At 52.6% G+C, this 19,726-nt stretch overlaps 6 protein-coding genes across 9 annotated transcripts; 1 reads left to right on the forward strand and 5 right to left on the reverse strand.

The window, feature by feature from the left end:
- Nucleotides 1-147: 147 nt before the first annotated feature.
- Nucleotides 148-1,107, reverse strand: PV07_11061 (uncharacterized protein; the record flags this gene model as incomplete). The annotated part of the gene is made up of 1 exon (XM_016398451.1): nucleotides 148-1,107. The coding sequence occupies one exon, from the start codon at nucleotides 1,105-1,107 to the stop codon at nucleotides 148-150; it is 960 nt and encodes a 319-aa protein (XP_016243013.1).
- Nucleotides 1,108-2,229: 1,122 nt separating this feature from the next.
- PV07_11062 (uncharacterized protein) lies at nucleotides 2,230-5,103 on the reverse strand (the record flags this gene model as incomplete). Its single annotated transcript, XM_016398452.1, has 4 exons — nucleotides 2,230-3,601; nucleotides 3,658-3,995; nucleotides 4,046-4,533; nucleotides 4,590-5,103. The coding sequence occupies 4 exons, from the start codon at nucleotides 5,101-5,103 to the stop codon at nucleotides 2,230-2,232; spliced, it is 2,712 nt and encodes a 903-aa protein (XP_016243014.1).
- Nucleotides 5,104-6,731: 1,628 nt separating this feature from the next.
- PV07_11063 (uncharacterized protein) lies at nucleotides 6,732-8,394 on the reverse strand. The gene is made up of 4 exons (XM_016398453.1): nucleotides 8,037-8,394; nucleotides 7,860-7,979; nucleotides 7,611-7,808; nucleotides 6,732-7,556 (listed from the first exon to the last, which is right to left on the reverse strand). Exons 1-4 carry the CDS (start codon nucleotides 8,242-8,244, stop codon nucleotides 7,447-7,449), a joined length of 636 nt encoding a protein of 211 aa, XP_016243015.1. The 5' UTR covers nucleotides 8,245-8,394; the 3' UTR covers nucleotides 6,732-7,446.
- Nucleotides 8,395-8,697: 303 nt separating this feature from the next.
- Nucleotides 8,698-10,751, reverse strand: PV07_11064 (uncharacterized protein; the record flags this gene model as incomplete). Its single annotated transcript, XM_016398454.1, has 1 exon — nucleotides 8,698-10,751. Exon 1 carries the CDS (start codon nucleotides 10,525-10,527, stop codon nucleotides 8,698-8,700), a length of 1,830 nt encoding a protein of 609 aa, XP_016243016.1. The 5' UTR covers nucleotides 10,528-10,751.
- Nucleotides 10,752-10,940: 189 nt separating this feature from the next.
- Nucleotides 10,941-16,346, forward strand: PV07_11065. 3 transcript variants are annotated; one of them, XM_016398456.1, is made up of 10 exons: nucleotides 10,941-11,371; nucleotides 11,429-12,189; nucleotides 12,245-12,452; nucleotides 12,500-12,554; nucleotides 12,607-12,995; nucleotides 13,051-13,139; nucleotides 13,190-14,950; nucleotides 15,007-15,169; nucleotides 15,240-15,808; nucleotides 15,856-16,346. In XM_016398456.1, the coding sequence occupies exons 1-10, from the start codon at nucleotides 11,317-11,319 to the stop codon at nucleotides 15,862-15,864; spliced, it is 4,059 nt and encodes a 1,352-aa protein (XP_016243018.1). In that variant the 5' UTR covers nucleotides 10,941-11,316; the 3' UTR covers nucleotides 15,865-16,346. The 3 variants fall into 3 exon arrangements, with proteins under 3 accessions (XP_016243018.1, XP_016243019.1, XP_016243017.1); XM_016398457.1 differs by having other exon boundaries at nucleotides 15,240-15,737; XM_016398455.1 differs by having other exon boundaries at nucleotides 15,240-16,346.
- On the reverse strand, nucleotides 16,028-18,591 carry PV07_11066. Of its 2 annotated transcripts, XM_016398458.1 has the most exons (3): nucleotides 16,883-18,591; nucleotides 16,722-16,814; nucleotides 16,028-16,658 (listed from the first exon to the last, which is right to left on the reverse strand). In XM_016398458.1, exons 1-3 carry the CDS (start codon nucleotides 18,493-18,495, stop codon nucleotides 16,625-16,627), a joined length of 1,740 nt encoding a protein of 579 aa, XP_016243020.1. In that variant the 5' UTR covers nucleotides 18,496-18,591; the 3' UTR covers nucleotides 16,028-16,624. The 2 variants fall into 2 exon arrangements, with proteins under 2 accessions (XP_016243020.1, XP_016243021.1); XM_016398459.1 differs by having other exon boundaries at nucleotides 16,028-16,814.
- Between the last annotated feature and the right edge of the window lie 1,135 nt (nucleotides 18,592-19,726).

Raw genomic sequence — 19,726 nt, forward strand, 5'->3', positions numbered from 1 at the left:
AGATATGTATTCTCGATCTACGGTCGATTTCGACGTGCTCTTAGCAAGGCCTCTTCCCATTTGCTGCCCACATCATTGGTCCTACCTCTCCGTGATCAGCATCTCCTTCCCCTACGCACCACTCCTCCCAAACCAGTCTCGACACATCTATGCTTGCACGCTTGCTGCTAGACGACTCACCCCCTCAGCGGCAGCACACTCGGCCGCAAACCCCAAGCATCTTGCCACCCAGCCCGGCCCCCAATAGCTCAACTCGATACAATGCGGTGCACCAAGCACGATGCCGCTCTCGACTCTCGGACTTCCAGTAAATTCCCGAGCAAACTCCTGGACAGATTCCCTCGTAGCCTTCCACAAGGCGTCGTGTTCCCCCATGCCATACATAATCGGGACCTTGACCTCCTTTGCATAGTCTGACCAATAATCCAACCAGTGGAACGAGCCGTCCTCAAACTCCCCCAAGGACATGGATGTGTTCAAATCGTGTCCCATCGCAAGAATCTCTGGAGGTACTCTTCCCAGTTTAGGGTCGCCAAACATGGGGCCATCCTTCAACTCCAAGGGCCAAGCAATCCGTCCGTCAACGACCCCGTTCTCAACAATGTGTTTTGCACTCTCACTGGGACGACCGTGAACCGTGCCCCAGCCGGACATAATCAGCCCACCATGTGGGTACTGGGGGTGAGGTTCCTTTGCATGGAGAGCCGAGGCCACGATAGAGCTTGGGGACCCCAAAGAGTGCGCCAGCATGACGATGGTAGTTGCCCCAGAGCTGAGCCCGAACTCTTGCCATATCTTGGGGAGGATGTAGCGGTGAAGGTACTTGCCCTCTTCCTGGAGGAATGTCGATCCATCTGGCACTGGAGGGAGTTCTGTACTGTCTCTGTAACCTGGGCGATTGATGGATACAAAAGGCACTCCGAGTGTTTCTGCTAGCCGCACAGCTGAGTTGGTTGTACCAGCGTCAAAGTACTTTGAAAAGTAGGTCCCACCATGGACACCAACTATCAAAGGTTGATAGTGAGGGGTTGTCGAGGTCCGTGTCGGCACCGAGAAAATGCCAGAAAGTTGAGCGCCATTGGCCAACGACAGAGTAAAGGGCTTCATATTGACTTGAAGCCTGTAGTTGAGTTGATAGAGCAAGATCAAGCGACGCGTCGGCTATCGGGAAGGCGTTGGGGAGCAATTCTCGCGAAAACACCGCCGGAAGGCAGCCGAGTGGCATTCTCGTCCTCTCGTCCTTGCCGGTGCTGGAGATCCAAGACAGTCAAATATAGCCTCTGTGGTGGCCACGTACGGTGAGCCTCAAGGCGTCCCACAAGTCTCGTCTGCGGACCCGTCGTGCCCGTCTTTGCCCCGATTCATGGTGGAGCAATCGTGGAGAAATCCCGACTCTCGTATCTCCTCCGCCAATCTCGAATGATCTGGTCCCCTATATGCGGGGGTGGTCGAGATGTCCTTCCGAGGAGTTCCTGTAGATAACAGTGTAAGTCAAAGTGCCTTCTGCAGACCCGAACATGACATCTCAATGTCAGCCTGCGGCGTACCATACCTGAACAAACTGGTAGATCTCCAATACCACAACATGTCTTCCTGTTAGTCGCTATATGGGTCGGAATAGGCATTGTCTGGCAAGCATAAACGGACCGGCTTCTACCATTTACACTTTCCATGAAGGCGACTCGACGTTGACAATGCGAGCTGGGGACGCGTAGCTAGGAGACAAGGCTTTGGCAGCATCTCCTACCACGGTGCTCGGTTCGTTCCAGAAAACTGGATCTGAAGACTCTGAAAATGTATCGTAGTCCTGTAAAGCGAAAGGAGAGATTGAGGCTGGGCTTCAAGACTTTTCGATTGGCAACTGTAGTGTAACCCGCTTAACGCCACGTTGACAGGAATCCTTCGATGCAAAAGCCTTTCCCAGAAGACGGTGTTCCTCCTTGTATTTCGAACGTTGCTGGCCGCGCGGGAACCATACTGTGATGCCTTCCGCGTGCGCTTCCTCCAGTGCCTTATAGACAGCAACGAACCAAACTTCCGTAACGATTGTGGTATCTCAAAACTGCAAACACGTAGGACCTTGCACGTTAAATCTCGACTATTACCGCGGAATATGTATGCGCAGATCGTAAGATGCATTTGTCCCAATTACTGCCATGAAGAACCGTCCCTCATTTCGTCTCGTTTCGACAAGCGGCCATGTCCACGTGCCACCTCCCAATATCGACTCTAATGTTGGACCACGTCGTGGTAAATCTTGGAATCTTCGTTGAGAGCTGGTGTCGCTGGGAACTCCCCTGGCACATGAAATTCCCTGGTGGTCTTCTGACTGTCATAAATTTGCGCCGGCTTGACGACATAATCTGTCGGCGCGGTTTTGGATGTCCTGGGGCCCGCATACACACCGTTGGCGCCGAACATAGTGTCAGTCGCCGTGCCATGGCCTGTGCTTGTAGGCACGGTGGACAAAGTCCCCGTCTCCGTTCCTGAAGATACGGTGTTCGCAGCAGCCGAGCTAGGCGCTGTGGTTATTTCGCTCATTGCCCTCGGCCCAGACGGTGCATCGACTGGTGCTGCAGTGGCCACGGGTATGGGAGGTGAGGATTCACCATACTGCGGTATGGCTGATTCGCCGCCTAGGCGTTGGCCAGCTGTCTCAGTCTGCTTCTCCTGCTGATGCTCATTGTGATGATGCATTGCACCAGCAGCTAATGCTGCGCCTCCCGCACTTGCAGCGATCGGTGCCATCCATTCGCCATATTGACTTGCGCCATCATGGGAAGGGGGAGGCTGACGATTGGGGAATATATTTGGATGGTGGCCCGGCGCATACTGGCTTGTTGTGTTCATCTGCGAAGTCGGACCATCTGGTGGGTGAGCGTCTGGTTGTAGATCCGTATGCTTTTCTGTGGTATGGGCGAAAGGTACTCCGCTGCCTGGTAGAGCACCTGCTGCTGCTATGACATCACGGTCTGGGTCAGAACTCTCTCCACTAGAAGGGGACAGCGGAGCTTGTAAGCCGCGCTGAACGTTGAGATCAGATGGAAATCGCCCACCTGGTGCTGGTCGTTGTGGAGGACGCCACCCGGCTTCAGACCTGTTGTCCTCAATGTCGTTCAACGCAGCCGCACCGAGTCCACCGGCGCTGGCGGCGACGGCCGCGGCGGCCGCAGCTTCATCAGCAGACGTTCCTCGCACAGATTGTTCGCCAGAAAACGCAACGCGATCAGCCTCATCGTCTTCCATTTCGCCCTCCGAGCTGATAATGCTCGCCGGTTTGACGCTGTTTCCAGATAGAGATCGAGCGTGCTGTCTGCGAACAAACTCATTACGTTCCTCGCCTCGCTTTTCGGTAAGCTCTTTGATGTCATTGAACCACGCTAACATAGTTTCGTGAGATTCAGCTCGGAAGACCCAAGCGTGCCCGCGGTGCATCGATCCAGTCTGTCGGCCCTTGAGCATGAATTTATGTGACGAAGAATCGAGTTCGGAATGAGCGCCCAATTTCTGCTCGGGTAGATACAATGACATGACGGGCGACTGGAATGCGATTCGGTCCGCCGATTTGAATTCGTGTAAATGTGTCGGCGACAGCACGTACCTGGGACGCGCAATCAGTAAACCAGAGCCGCAGGGTCAGTGCTAGGTCGTACTCACCATCCAGGAGTGTAGTTCTTTAAATATTTGCTCTTCCGCTCAAGCATGCCGCTCCTCACCTCGATAGCCGCGGGATGTTCTTTTCCGGGATAGATAATGTGAGAGACTTGTCGAATGGGGATTCTTGGGTCCACCATCTGATTGTTATTCTTGGTGAATTCGTCCCACTCATGGTCCTTGGCCATTGACAATGGTCCATCCTTGAGCTTCTCAGCTGTGTCATAGGCGTCGTCGGCTTCGCGGCGTAGGATGCCGGCAAGCACATTATACGCCTTCTGGATTTCGCCGACCACGATGGACTCCAGCTCTCGGCCAGACGCTTCGAGGTTGAGATAGGCCTGTCCATGTTAGCTCAAGTACTGCGCCGCAAGTCGCCAAAACATCCTACCCGATGCAAATAGTTTTCTTCGTCGATCTGTTTCTCAATCTGCTTATCGACCGCCATCTTGACCAGGAAAGGGTCACCTCTCCCTCCCGTCGATGTTGCGTCGTGATCAACCATGCCGAGGGATTCCTGGAGAGATTGGACCGCCCTTTTGGTGGCCTCCTTTTCCTTGTCTACCGAATTCTTAAAATCACCAGACAAGCTTTTGATCTCTTTAATCTTCTGTTGAAGATCACTGCGCAGACCCGTGAGTTGAATAATGACCTCGTTCTCGAGGTCTCGAGCCTTATTGGCTTCGTTAAGTCCTTGTTTGTGAAAGTCTCGAAGGATGTATGCGGCGTCGCCCAAACCACCCGATGTCAAGAAGTTGGAAGGTATAGTGGTGTTGTTGACGACGTTGGAGGTCGACATGAGCGCCTTGGCTCGCATCTCATATGTCTTGTGCAGTTCGCGGAAGTAGTTGATTAAATCTTTGAGGACTTTACGCCATGCTGTTTCAGATATTAGCAGAGAAGCCACCATGTTAGCCAGAGAGGACAAAGTATACCTTGAAATCGCGCTGCGAGAAGCTCTGTAGGATTCCCGGTGGTCGGGACTGGACAGTAGAACACGCTGTTACTCTCCTCGGTCTCGCCGTACTTCTCCTTTTCGGCCAGTGGCATACTTCGCACGGAACCAGCATAGCTGCTCCTTTTGCTAGCCGTCCTTTTCAGACTTGCGCTCTTGTGAAGGGAAGCCTTTTTCTTCAGTGTCCCACCTCTCGATGGCAGTAGAGTCTGCGACCCTGACATGTGCGAGTTGGTCCGCGGGAGCTCCGGGGACTCTTGGTTTTGGTGGACGACTTCATCATGCAAGTCGGCAGCTTGCGCTACGGCGGATTGATCCTGTAGTAAAGCCGCTTGAGAGTGGTTCGGATGTGACACGGTCTCGGTATGCTGGGTGCCGACATAGGATACTGGTCGAGAAGATATTCTAGCACTCGGTGCTCGCGCGGAGTGTATCGAAGCATCGGGGTGAGCGCTTTGGACGGGTGAAACAGGAGTGATAGGCCTCGAGGACATGGTGACAAGGTCAGGATAGGAACGTGAAAGCTGGTTGCGGAGCTATCTGCAGGTCATCGAGTTTTGGTTACACCGGCGACTCTCGATTGGGAGCTATGTCGTGAGCAGCATCTTGGAGCAGACAAGAACGTTTCGAGGATTCAGCACACCTAGTTTGTGCGAAGGTTCGAAAGGTGCAAACGGGATGGCAACCAAGCTGGGAAGGGAGCTCAGACGAGGGGAGTCAAGACCAGGGAAATGAGATGCGACGGGCGGGCGCAAAAATGGATGACGTCGGTTTCAGGAAGAACCAGAGTCAAGAGAGTTGCGATGATGAGGGCAGTCGAAGGCGGGCGGGAGCGTCGACGTTGAGGTGGACAGGTCAAAGGCAATAAAAACGGTGAAGTCAGTGCCCGCTTGGGAAGCTTTGGGTGGGTTTCCCTTGGGAGGTGGAGGCTTGGATTAGGGCCCTTCCTTGATGTTGCTCAGCACCACCAGCAGCACCACCAGTACCACCGGCACGGCGGGAACAAGTGGTCGAATCGCAGCAGGTGCCAGGTGCCCAGTGGAGAGCCTGGAAGGAGAGGGGGAAGGTCCGCCCACGGGTGGTGGGATTAGGCGGGTGGCTAGTTGGCAGCTGGCCAAGTGAGTCTGGGTGACTAGAAGCAGCTGGAGGGGCGCCCTCGGCGGTTGGCGGCGAGACGGTTGGCGCACAGAGCTGCTGATGAGCTCGAACTGCTCGAGGGCCGAGATTGAGTGCTGAGTATTCAAGCAGCAGCGGTGGAGTGACGAGGGGTTCTCCTGACGGCGACTCCCAGCGTCACCGGCGTCAGACAATTGTGATGTAATTGCTCTCCTTCGCTTTGTCTTCTTTGCCTTGTCCTGCAACAAGCACCCTATCTACTTGTACAGAGGTCCTGGCGACAATACGACGGCAGGGCACCCAAGGTTTCTTTCTCGATCGCCGGTTGAGCATTGCCGAGGGTGGTCTTGCAGGATCAACCAAGTCGACAGCTCTCGTGGTAGCTAGCTCCTCCGCGATTGCGTCGCTAGCCACATGAACTATTCTTTGAAGGAACCACTCACCCCGCCAAATACTGGACACCCATGCACAGCTGCATCTCTTAGGCGCGGCAGCCTCCCGAACCTCGACGACCCTCTTAACCCGAACCAGAAGGGAGCTATCTAAGCAGTGAGCACTGCTATCAAGGCGTGCAGGACACCACGGGAAGACTCGCAGGAGGAAACATGCTTAGCTGGATCATGACGGGGGTCCGTTGGAAGGGTATACCTGGGTAATTGATCACTTTGCTCACTGCGGTGGCTGGGCCAGTGGCGTTGCCTGATCATCATGTCGAAATGGCTTGATGGTCCAGCCGCCCACCCAAAAGGCAAAAGCTCAGGAAATCGGCACATCAGTCATCATCGTTCATCTTTGCGTTTTGCCCAGAACAAGAGCCCCTCCACCGATCGTCCAGTATGCTGGTCCATTGCAGCATCGTACTCAGTCAGCTGTTAGCAAACTCATCTTTGACTAGCTCTGTACGATCGAGCAGAGCAACCTTCCCTTTGATGCCTCCAAGAGATTTGAACAATCACGGAATACTCGTACTTTGGTCGGGCACGTTTCTACGCACACTTGATGATTTCTTGGATTTGAGATTTGGTACAAAGTTGTGGCGTGATTTGACTGGAACCAGCGGATAAGGGGATTCCAGCTCCACCTCTGTTGAGGAGCAAGAAGGCATGCATTCGAGGCCACCGGGACCTCTTGGTCGTTACAGCATTAGCCACCCAAACCATTTTGTATGGACAACCAGGTAGCGAGGTAGGCAATAGGGCATAATTATTGCCACTGGAAACAGAATCCCAGAATTGAGGCAGTTTCCAATCCCTTGTGTGGACAGATTTTGTTCCTCCTTTGGTTAGACTTGCTTACTGACGCACATGCATTTGCTGGGCTCATCACCTTGTACCCAATCGGTCAGGCCATCCTTCAATCGCAGTGGCTTGTTTGCTCTTCCCACATGAATCCTGAGGCAGTAGCTTTGAGTGAGCCACATGATGGAGAAGGAGCTCTGTTCAGGAAGAAGCTAACTTGGTAGCCTCTAGTTTCGAGCTTGAAGATGAATGCAAGGATATCCCGCGGAACATCTTGGTATAGTTCGCCTATGTACAAATGATCTTGAGTCTGTCGATTGGTCTTTCAAAATCAGCCTTGCGAATGGTGTAACATGTCTGATTGCCTCCCTTGACTTGCGCAGTGAAGAGTATCAGGCTGGAACCTTGTCGCTACGACAATGGCCCCGGCACGAGCTTCATACACGAATCCAATTGCAATTTTGGGGGAGAGAAGGCTGCGAATCATGCCCCGGGTGCGGCCTTGCCTTCGTAGTAAGGTGGCTGGACATCGAAGCCGTATCTTTCCTTAATTCTCTGCTTCCGTCTTTCCTCATACCCTGGTCCGTAAATGCCTGAAACCATGTGAATCAGCCGCCTGCGAAGATCATCATTTTGAGCGATCTTACCTCGTCCTTCTCCCAGCTCGTTGATTGTTTCATTCAGAGGCCTTCTAAACCGAGCCCTGGCCTCCTCTTTATATGTCATCCGGTCATCGAAGGCCTTGTCTGAGGACGATTCGAACATCGAGCGGCCAGTGTAGCTGATCACGCCCATCGCGGTGCCGAGTGCCAAAGCACTGCCCAGCGTCGATGTCATTGAGCGCTCTACCCGCCAGTTAGCAATAACACCAACCTATTCTGTTGTGCGTTCCATACTCCAGAGGCCGTTCAGAGAGCCAGCAAGGGTACCGCCAATCACATGGTTAAGGTAATCGTTCTTTTCTCGTAGGTTTGCGGAAGCCGTGCTTGCGAACTGGAATGTGCCTCCCATTGCCGCTGGTAACAATCAGAATTTGCGTTGTATCAACTGTGGTGGAGAGATCCCAATCATACTGAGTAGACCAATGGTCCTGCCAAAACGTGTAAACACTCCAAAGGCACCGATTTGTTCCTTCGCGACAGTGTTCTGGACAGAGGCAATGAATAGCCCAGCAGCACCAGTTAATGCCGCGGAACGCGCTGAGATCTCCAGAGCATCCTGAGGTTGGTAAACAGGCTCGTCGACATCGTAATTGGGCTTCGGGTCCACCAAGTCCCCCATGGCTGCGATCCTGGCTGTTGGGGTTGAGGGCAGCAAAGTTCAAGTCATCCGTAGCTCAGGCAGGGCGATATCGACTCGCTGGAAGCGGAGAAAGGGTAGAAGGGCTTGCTGTAGACCGAGCAGTAGATGTGAGAATGATTCGGATCTCCCTCACGCTGAAGCTCTCACCAGATGTCGGAGAGGCGCAGCCTTGGCGTTTTAATGTTACGCAAGTAGAAAGTGCTTCGAGCCGCTATAAGAACTCAACTCCTCCGCTTTGCGCACACCTCGCTCACCCACCATGCTGTACCTCGCACTCATTCTCTATCCTGAGCTACATCTTCCGCCTGCTTTGAACGGCAGATGATAAATGTAATTCTACAGAGAGATTAGACGGCTCGAGATACGAGGTTCCGACAAAGACTTTGCGAGTGAAGGCGTAGACAGTTGCTTCTTCTATAGAAACCTGAAAACTCACCAAATATTGCCGAATACCACTCCAACCACATCGGACTCATACGCAGTAAAAAGGTCCAGATTTTCCAGGTAACAGTCACGCCTCCACGCCGCACATGGAAAAAGGAACCGAGAGTGGGCGCAATTTCCAATCTTGCAGCCACAACTCGCGGTCCTGATGGTCATGTTGTGGAAGAGAGCGACCTTCCCAGCGAGCGAGCTCTTCGCATCGCGGTACTTGCAGAGACTCACCATCATGGTCTCAAATGCTTTTTGACGGAGCTGATTCTTATCGTAGGTAGACTCTGCTCCAAGCTTTCGAAGAGCTAGCAAGACCGACATGTTTCCTTGCGACGGGAAATGTTCTGGCTCTAGCAGACCGACATCAAGGGCAACATCCAATGGTGTTTTGCCTTCAGCATTCCTTTCGTTGACCTTCAGTCCCTTTTCGCCCAATAAAGGTATCAGCCACCAGCAAGCCGGTCTTGCTGCAGCTATATGGCAAACCGTATCGCCTGCAGTTTGATTCCACGCGTACCGCTTAATCATGGTTTTCGTGACGGTTTTGTGAATGTCGGCTTTGCTCAGAAGGAATTCTGTGAGATCTTTATCTGGTGAACAACTCGTTTGCAAATATTTGAGAAGAGCGGTTTCTTGGTCTGGTATGCTGTGTCCATGGTCTAGGAAAAGTCTCGTCCTGTCTAGATTCGAGAAAAATTTGTGACGACCGAAATCTATACGCCCCTTCGACAAACGAGCCCCTAGATTGATAAGATCACATATTTTGCCTAGGTCCCAAGGGGTCCGTTGTAGGCAAAGATAGAGCTCGTAATCGAGTTTTCTGCGTGTTTGCCTTGTTTGGCTCCTGCACACGACAGCGCTATCAACCAAAGGGGTGTAATTCGCCGGTGCCGACGTCCCATCGAAGGATGAATCAATGTATTTGTGGGTCTGAGCCGATTCACCGGTTCCTGGTTGCGATGTATCTATCGCACGTCCGTGTTTCCCTTCAACTGGAGTTTCCATCACGGACTGCGGGTCTGGATGCTCAAGACCTTCCTCTGCCTGAATTCCCTCCTGTGCCGGCAGTGATGGCTCTTCGTCCCGGGCGACGACAGAGTGTTCATCTTCCCATGCAACTCCGAAGGGTTCAACTGCTTCGAGCACGGACTGTGGATCTGTGTGCTCAAGTTCTCCCTCTGTCTGGATACCCTCATGTGCCGGTAGTGATGGCTCTTCGTCCCAGACGACGACAGAGTGTTCATCTTTCCATGCAGGTTCGAAAGGGTCAACCACGCTCTCTGTATATGCGATCGTCCCATTCAAATATCGCTGCAGAATAGGGTTAGGTTCGATCTGGGCGTCTCTTAGCTGCATGACCTGTATCCTGAGCGCCGCCAATTCAGCTTTAATCTCTGAGGTGTCATCCTTGATAGAAGTAACCACGGTCAAGCTTGCCAGTTCAAGAGTGATCTCAAGCGCTGATTTATGCGCCTCAAGTCTTTCACGCAACCGACAAACCTCATCGCGGTCGCTCATCGACCATTGTATCTGTCGTCCAAGATTGCCAGCCTTGTGTTTGTCGATGATGTTCGTCATACCCTCAATGACCAAACCACAATTAGATAAAACACCAAGAAGCTGGTTCTGGAGGGTAGCTGGAAATTGAAATGTCTCGTCTTTGAGGGTGGAAATACACAGACCAAGCGAAGAGAGTTCTCTGTAAAACCCATCAACATCTCTGCGTGCTTGACGTGCTGACGTGACGAAACTAGCCAGGTTCTTCGACAAGGCTCCGATGCTCGACAGAAGGCCAACGCAGCCTGCTGCAATTGACAGAGGATCCATCAGCAGCTACTGGTAGTGTTTCTGGTAACAACGCAGGGCCACGATCACCATATCACGGGGGATAGGAAGGCGACATCTTCGCTGAGGCTGAATTGTAGTTCAGAACCGCATCAAAGTAAGGCGCGAGAAACTCCCTTCGCCCACGGACTAGCCCAAATGGATTGCGAAATAGCCGGCCAGCTAAGCCTCGGAGCCTCGTGCCCTCCATCAGAACGAGGTATATGCCACCCTGATGAAGCCTACCAGGTACGAGATAGACCGCGGCGCCCTCTCGATTCGAATGCTAGGTGCCTGTATCATAGCGGCAGGTCTGCCGAGCAGATTTCCAGGGCCTTTGGTGATGGAAGCATTGGGAGCGGCGCCGCCTTACGCGCCCCCCCGGATTTGGAATCCACGGGCTCTTCGAGTTGCATATGCATTTTGCCATTCGCAGGCTGCTACGAATACACGCTCCTCCCCAGTCATGGCAGAACTTCCTGGGCTCTTCTGATACCTGGCACATTGACTGCACCTATGATTTAGACTGTCTGACGCCTCTTCTGTCACTGCTCGACAGAAGACTGCGTGGGTGACGGTCTTGGGGAAGGCCTAGTTCAGTTCTCTGCTTCATTTGCTCGAATCCCAGTTTCAACCATCCATCTCAGTAGTCACTCGGTCCCAAACCTCCTTCGCTCGCATGACCCTAGATCATACGTATCCCGCTTTGTCTAGATCCGGCGACAGGACATTTGCACGCCCGCCCTCATTGCTGGCTCGGAGAGCTGGCCGATCGCTTTCGAACCGACTTGCATGGCCGGCGTGCAAGGCAACATCCGGTCCTTCATTGCGCCGATCAGAGGATCTGGTGCGTAGACAAGAGATCAAGAGCAAAGGGATTGTGTATAGTAACGAGATACCACAGGTCGAACTGCCCCGGCATTCCTCGAGGATCTAACACTCTACGAGCCATGGCGAGACTCCGAAGACCTTCCAAACCTGCTGGCTGATTCTCCTCTCAAGTTCACTCAAGCAGCCTATTTGGCAGACCTCCTCCCGCTTCAGAGCTGCAGGCACAAATTTGGTTTGAAGCCGAGACAATCTGAACCTCCCGCGTTGGATGAGAGACCGGGTCCGCAGTCAATATGGAGCGTTGCAGCTTTCTGCCAGGTGTGCCGCGTGCATCTTCATGTCAAGGTCGATTACACCATTAGATTCAATGATGGTAATTGCCCGACCGTTGACCATCCTCTGCATCACCTGGTGAGGTCAGGATTTCAAGAGCCGTTGGAAAGGAGTGCGTGGCAGCGCAGGAGTCCGAACTCTCAAGATGAAATATACACCTACAGATGTTCTTCACTTAGCTGCTCCGCCACCGTTACCGTCCGCTACAGCCTGCCGGTCCTGCGTCCGAGCGACATTCATACCCTGACCGACCCCTCGCTGCTGCGCCAGAGAACAGAAGATGCTTTCCGCGAACGACAAGGGCATACAGAGGGGATGCGACACCCAGGGCCAGCGGATGTCCTGCTAGACCTGCGAGCATATCTGAGGAACTCCTGGCGTGCAAGAGATGATCCTAAGTATAGGTCAATCAATCTGTCAAACAGAAGGTTTATTGTTCGATTTGGGCCAGAGGGAAATGCCTGCAAGGACGTCCTGGAGCATCTCGGGTTCCAGCTTGTGGTAGGTGGAGAAGTTGCAGATTTGAAGATACGTATGTTGACACCATGCCTGCCAGCCCGGGGATTGCTGGATGGTCCCAGAACCGAATTTTGAGGAAAACCTACCGTTCCAGAGTCCCGTCAACATCTGGTTAGATAATGCCGAACACGAATTGACAGCTCTCCTTCTGTCGCGCCCCTATGAAGAACGACAGCAACTGCAAGATGTCACCCCTCCTTTGCCCTCTGAAAGGGAATTTTCACGGGTCCTTGGGTGTCAGGACTGTGAGTCGCCTACCTGCATCTGGTCGAGAGGCGCTAATGTATGGCAGATGATACGCACCCTGGCAGCAGAACTGCTAAAATCTCTCCCGAAATGAGAACTCCGTACGGACAACGCCCTTCCTTCTTGTCGTGGGGTCAGCTAACGTGGATGTAGTCCTTTCACTGCTCTTGGGTGTGCGATGGATTTATCTGATCACCTTGTTGCCAAAGCGTACCATTGGCAGGTGCAAACAGATCATCCAAATGCACATGTGTATCTCAGCAACCTCAAGTACATCGGAAATCAGCGTCAGAGCGAAGTCCTGGAGACTGAAGTCGTATTGGAGACCTCGCGGGGCCAGTATGATGCAGAAATGTTGGATGAAGCATATAAAGCCTTCCATCTGAACAGGCTTGGGGGTCCGGTCAGCGATGAGGACATTATCGGCTCATTCACAGCTCAACTGGCAGACTCACCAGCCCACGAACATCAACTGAGAGATTATCTCCGCATCATAGGTGTTCATCGTGACAGTAAACGCATCATGGACACTGCGTTGAACAGTGAGTCGCGCGCTTCTCGATCGGTTGAGATCATGGACTCACAATTTTACCACAGTCATTGACAGCTACGAGTCAGCACTTGCCTTTCTAGATGCGGATCCCACAATTGAAGACGAACACATCCAAGCTTTGTTTGCTGTCAAGGTTTGTCGCGTCCTTATATTTCAGCTGACCCGCGCTCATCCTTGTCTCAGACAAATGACAACAAAGCACTAGAAGAGCAAGCCATTCAAGCCGTTCGCCTCATTGCGCAACACCGCAAAAGCCAATTTCTTTCCACCTGGATCGACTCAGGATTTTCCAACGAGACTCATAACCAGATGGAGCCTGCCGAAGGCTACCAAGCCCTTCAGATCGACAACCGCGAGATTGACGATGAAATGATCCTCTATCAATACAATATAGCCGTCGAAGAAAATCCTGGCAGCGTGGATTACTACAATAGAGCCCTCGCCGCAATCGCCAAAGGTCGGAATAGCTCAATCCTGTTGGATCATCTACACAGCAGGGCTCCTCAAGAACCTCAGGGCAAGCCGGAGGAACCGGTTGGACTGGAAAATATTGGGAATACCTGCTATTTGAACAGCTTGTTACAGTTCCTGTTTACAATGAACGAGGTGCGACAGCTGGTTCTCAACTTCGATGATTACAAGATGCCCTTGGACGAGAGGAGCATGGAGCAAAAGCGTGTTGGACAGCGAAAGGTTAGCGTCAAGGAGGTTCAAACTGCGCAGAAATTTGTGGCCAGCCTGGCGTCCCTGTTCCGCGGCATGATACAAACACCCCGTTCATCCATCAAGCCGGAGCAGGAGCTCGCTCGATTGACCCTGGAGACCGAAAGTGTTAAAGAAAAGATGCGTCGAAGGTCAACACTCAAGTCAAGTGAGCGGCCCAGTTTAGGCTCCATTGGCACGCTGCCTGTTTCGGGCCCATCGCCTCTGTTTGACTCTGAGGCGAATGGGATAATGGACACGATAATTATCCAATCTCCAACCGACGACAGTGCCACCAACATTGACATAATCCAAGACTTCGACGCTTCGAAGTTGGATGCTACGGAGGACGCAAGTACTGACCGGCAAAATATCGATGAACCTGCAATGAACGACAGTGCTAGTGATGCTACTTTGGTATCAACTTCTGACGGCGATCGGAATGTGGTAGTGGAGAAGAACGAACACATGTCAATGTCAGACAACAAGGAGAATGTGTCCCCTCTTAACCCTACGACAACATCAGTGGCCATGTCTCCTTGGACGGGGCAGCCGCTTACAACGGCACCTCCAATTAAGTCCAATGCTCAATCAGGAGCAGTGACTGTATCTGGCATAGATCCGGAGTTGTTGAAATACGCGCCACCACCTGGAAAGCCGCCGCCAGTACCTCCCCGGAAACCCGTCCAGAGTACGACAACTACCCTGGAAGAGTATGCACGTCAACAAGATGTTACCGAGGTCATGAATCACTGCATCATTCAGCTGTCTTATGCCATGCGCCCCACAGGGTTTGACAAGTCGGGAGAGCAACGCGATGAAGTACATGATCTATTCTTCGGGCAACAGGTGGTCCATAGCCAACCTGAAAAAGAAGCTCCAGCGCCCCTACCGTTTCTCAATATCATCACCCGTGTGTTCCATCGGCCTGCTGATGTTTATGCTGCGATTGACAATGAGTTTGATCTCCAAGATGCGCAAGATGGCGCAAAAGCATACACCGCAATCGCCAGTCTGCCGCCGGTGTTGAGCATAGCCTTGGACCGAGTGTCATGGAACAACGAGACAAAACGTCAAGAGAAGCTAAATTATCATGTTGATGTTCCAGAAACCATCTACATGGATAGATACCTGGAAAGTTCACCAGGCTCTGATCTTATGCAAAGACGACAGCAGACATGGGAGATTAAGAAGGAATTGACATCACTTGTCGCACGGAGAGATGAGCTTGAGGAAAAATATGTAAGACAACACGCCCCTCCCTTCATGAGTTGACTGCAAGCTGACACCATACGCAGGGCAAATCTGCAGATGTTCCTGGTCTTCTCGAAGATGCAAAGGCTATTTTGGAATACCTGGCCGAAGTACCCGGGGATCAAGTATCAGGCGAACTCAATGTGAATCCAAACGCCATCACGACTCTCGGTATTTTAGCCGACAATGCTCGTTCTGAGCTTGAAGGTAAGGGTTTCCCGTCCTCTGATCTCTACCAAACGATGAAGCCCTAACTTCTCTTTTTTCTCCATCACAGAAATTCGTGCTCGCGTATCCCACCTCTCCCAACAGATCAAAGAATCCTTTGTCGACATGCGCAAACACCCTTACCGTCTCCACGCGGCGTTCTTCCACCGTGGTTCTGCTGGTGGAGGCCACTACTGGGTGTACATATTCGACCACAAGAAAGAGGTATGGCGGAAATACAATGACGATCGCGTCTCCACTGTCTCGAATCTGAACGAGATTTTTGGAAATCCCTACGCACAAACCCAATCCCAAGGCCAACAACAGCCAGCTAGCGGCAGTAGCTTGAATCCGCCCCCGAACCCGTACCTTTTGATCTATCTGGATGCGGATCGGATTGATGAGTTAGCGGAGACGGTCAAGCGAGATATTGTGAATGTGGCCCCTGAGGCACCTCCTGTCTCCCTGGGACCAACAGACCAGCCCCAAAGTCAGCTGACAGCTATGCCACCCACTCAGAAATTCAGCAACGGCGGAGATGTGGAGATGCTAGAGTATGCAAATGGTGGTGAGCAGGCCCAATCCTCACCCTCAGAGCCTTCCGCTGCCCACGACAGCTCCCAACCAAGGGAACCGAGCGTGAGTAAGGAAGGAAATTGGGACAACAGCCAGCTGATGATGGATAGGAAGATTAACTGGTGAGAATCTTGGCCAGGAAGACGCGTGGTGGAATTTACAGCCGATATTGTGAGAGAAACACTGGTGCAAGGTCTTGGGCATCACCCTCTGTAAGAGCAACACATCAATCACTTGGTAACATGCGGTCACAGCGAGGTGCAAGGGAAAAAGAGCATAAGATGGCTAGAACCCGGGACAAAAGGGGGTTGTGTAACTAATGTAACTCGAACCGGCGTCAATGAGAGCGATCAACACGCACTTTGCATGGTAATCCTCCCCGGTTGAGTATTCATGCCTCCACCCGAAGAAGTCGATGGCGGAAGCCGTGAAGAGCCTGGCTTTCTTGTACCCAAGCTGGAAAGATCATGAGTGTGCCCAGCCCTCCTTCTGGAGTATCCAGTCGGTGAAAGAAGATCCTCGACGTTGACGCTAGCAAAGACTAATAACAGACAGCCTCGCGACCATCAAAGCCTATGCCAGCCGGTTTCATGCTCTGAATGTATAATGCACGTTCTCACGAGCTCGTCGTGACCCTTAGGACGGACATACGCGGTGTGTCGGCTCGCCCTCCTCTCGACGCCTGCCACCAAATCTGAGCTCTGTGGCCGGTTGGTGGTGGTGGTGATGATGATGATGATGATAATGATGTTGTTGTTGTTGTTGTGAGGAGGCCCGTCCGCCAGCACCGCCGTCCATGTCCTCGATCTCTCGGTCCGCCAAACCAGCTGCTCGCGGTGCCCGTCGCCGCGTCCTCTACCGGCGGAAGCTTGCTGTTTCCTAAACAAGATATGCTTCGCCTGGACGCCGTGACCTAGTAGGCAGTACCCTGCGTCAGCTGTTTGGTTGTTGTTACCTGGATCTGAGTAAACGTTACCTTGACCACTTCTGGATCACCTCAATCTGCTTCGCGTTGCCGGTGATGACCCTCGAGTTTTGCCCGTCTGAATTGTCTACGAAGGAAATATAGCTGTACGATCAGTCAGCGAACAGTGCAACCGCACTCGAAGTCACACAACATAGAGGTAAAAGTCTTACCCATTCTTTGCGTACATCAGGTCAATCCGGCCTTTGCCAGACGACTTTCTTTGCTGGTTGATCGCTTTGAGGAACGCCAGGAGCACCGCCTTCTTCGGCATCTGGGTGGTTGACGACCTCTCTGTCGGTGGCTGTGTTGCGAACGTCAAGCTGCCACGCTTTGCCATGGAACGAGTTCGAACTCGTGGCCCCAAAAACTGCTCGTCACTATCCGAACTGTCCACTGGCTGTCTGCCACTGGGGCTGCGCGCACTGTGAAGGGCGGCACGACCTCTAATCTTGAGCCCTTCTGGGCGCAGACCACGGTTGGCCACTTCTCTTTCCCTCTGCTTCATACCGGAAGCAAGACTTAGATTGGTAATCTGGTCGGGAGCAAATGATCTCAACGACCATCTTGCTGCTGCGGCCTGGTTCGCTCGGGGACAGTCACCCACGAGATGGGACTTACTTGCGCAGATGCAGCAAGAGATCCAGAGTTTGGTAGGACCAGTATCTGAAGTCCCGTAAGATGGTAAGAACCGCTGAGGGCATGCCTGCTCCACATGATTTGAAGTGCCACAAATATCACAAGGGATGGTGGTGACTTTCAGACCTGCAGGGCAAGACTCCGCACTGTGTCCACGGTCACGGCATTTTGAGCACCGCTGGAGCTGAGGGCAGAGGCGGCTGGAGTGGCTGGCAGAACAATGAATGCATGTCATCTCGGGACAATCTCGCTCAGCGTGACCGCTTTGGAGACAACTCAGGCAAACAGCAGGCTGACTGAGGTCGATATTCTTGAGGCTGACGTGGAAGAAAGCGTACTTCAATTGCAGCTCAAGCTCGTCCGGGCTCAGATCAACAAGGAGAGGGCCTGATCGTATGGGGGCGTCGGCCGCTGTCGAATGGGTGGGGAGTTCGCGCGTAACGGTGCCGGAGAATCTCTCGAGATCGCCCTGTAACTGGTCGTGAGCATCCCGTTCGGTAGAAGAAAGGGGTTGTGTTGTCTCTGTTGTAGACGCCTCAGACTCAGTATCCCCCTCCGCTTCTGAATGTGTTTCTCCCTCTTCCTCCTCCTCTTCTTCGTCCTGCTCTTCTTCCTCCGTATCTCCCCCTTCCCTCTCATCGTGATCAAGGATCATGTCATCAGAGAAGTGATGATGTTGGGTACGGTCAATGTTAATGACCATGCCGCCGTCATCGGACTCTTCTTGCTCGTTGTCAGAAATCTCGATGGCATCATCTACGGAATCTCCTGAGAGTATCGAAGGGTTCAGGGGGCCGTCGCGTTCGCATATCCCGGGCTGCGACTCGTCAGAAGCGGCTGGACGGGGTGGTGCTGTGCGAAAACCCGTGGCGAGTCTGTTGTTCCCCAAGCCCGCGGGGGCGGAGGCCATGATGCCGGCAGCATCGCTAGTCGACGATGTAACATCTTCTGGGCCCCCTTGACTTGGGACTCCCGCAGTGGTCTGAGAAGGCGTATTGCCCATAGTGGGAGATTGCGGAGAGATTGAAGAATCAATGGTAGGAGAAGTTGCGGAGTTGACTTGACCTTTTTGTCTCGCTTCGCTCTTCAACCCGACTGCAGCGGTTCTCGACTCACTCTCATCATCAGAGGATGTGAGTCGGGCCATCTGAGTTGGGGATGACGTCTTTGAGAGAGACAGGAACTCGTCCGGAGTACAGGGAATTGCGGCTTTGAAACCCTGGAGGTCGCCATTTACGACGAGACTGCGGAGCGCAGCCAGAGACGCATCAAGTCGCAAAAAAATTGTAAAATGGAAAGTATGCCGGGAGGCTAGTCTATAATGGAATAGTGTATCTTTAATGACAACACCCCCTTTTCTCATTCCAGCCTTTCAAGCAAACACCACCTCTATTACTCGAGAACGAAAAACCCAATTGCCATATACGGTTTGATCCTAGAGGGTGAGCGAAGGCTGCTTTTACCCGAGCTTTAACTGAGCGCCCCTGAGCGCCCCATGAGCAGCTCCTGGAGCTACAAAGAGGGGCCTAATCAGGCCATTTAGAGATTGGTTAAACCTGCCTCTCACGCCAGGGCATTGGCTTCAGATGATCCTCAGCGAACCTGGCGAGTCCCTGCTCCTGCGCTGCTGCCTAAAATTTCTTATGCACGGCGCTCTCGACTCCTAGCACCTAACGATGCAAAGAATTAATTGCTTCGGAGAGCTCCACGCCATTTGTCTTATCGACGCAGTCCTACTCAGTCTCAATTTAGGGCGCCGCTTCATCCAGACACCTCATATCCAACGTCTACGTACCTGGCATAGGGGAATGGTGTAAATTCATACGGTCGTCGACAAATGGCCTAATGTGAGATTGGACGGACCTAAATCTAGTCTCTCTGCAATTGGAGTGAATGCATCCTAGAGTGTTTCTCTAGTAGCAGAAACAGGAGGGCTTGAACTGGCCATTAAAAGAGATTATCGACTAAATGCTATATTATATCGCGAGTCTCATATGCAGGGCGAGGTGGACGAGGGGGCGGCCGCATTTTCCGAGCCCAAGGCTCAGGTTTTCAGTTATGAAGACCAGGTCTTTTTGGCGGATAATCCTTTCCTGTAGGGCGACGGGATTGTTTTTTCTGCCTTTTCCTCCTGTTGATTGCGACCGCCAAACATGGCAACCCCGTTACCTGTCCAATTAAGGTTGGCGCTTTGAATCCTGCAACACCACAGGATCTAAAGCCTCGCCACGCCCTGCACTGCCATGAACAGCGCTGTTTTTCCTTCATCCCTTTCGTGGACACTCATTCCACTATCGATAAGAAAATTCACAACCACCGCGTTCCCACCTCTAGCCGCATAGTGTAGTACCGTCCTCCCGGTTCGATCTCGAATAGAA

The sequence above is a fragment of the Cladophialophora immunda genome (assembly GCF_000835495.1).
Source record: "Cladophialophora immunda strain CBS 83496 unplaced genomic scaffold supercont1.7, whole genome shotgun sequence".
Lineage (NCBI taxonomy): Eukaryota > Fungi > Ascomycota > Eurotiomycetes > Chaetothyriales > Herpotrichiellaceae > Cladophialophora > Cladophialophora immunda.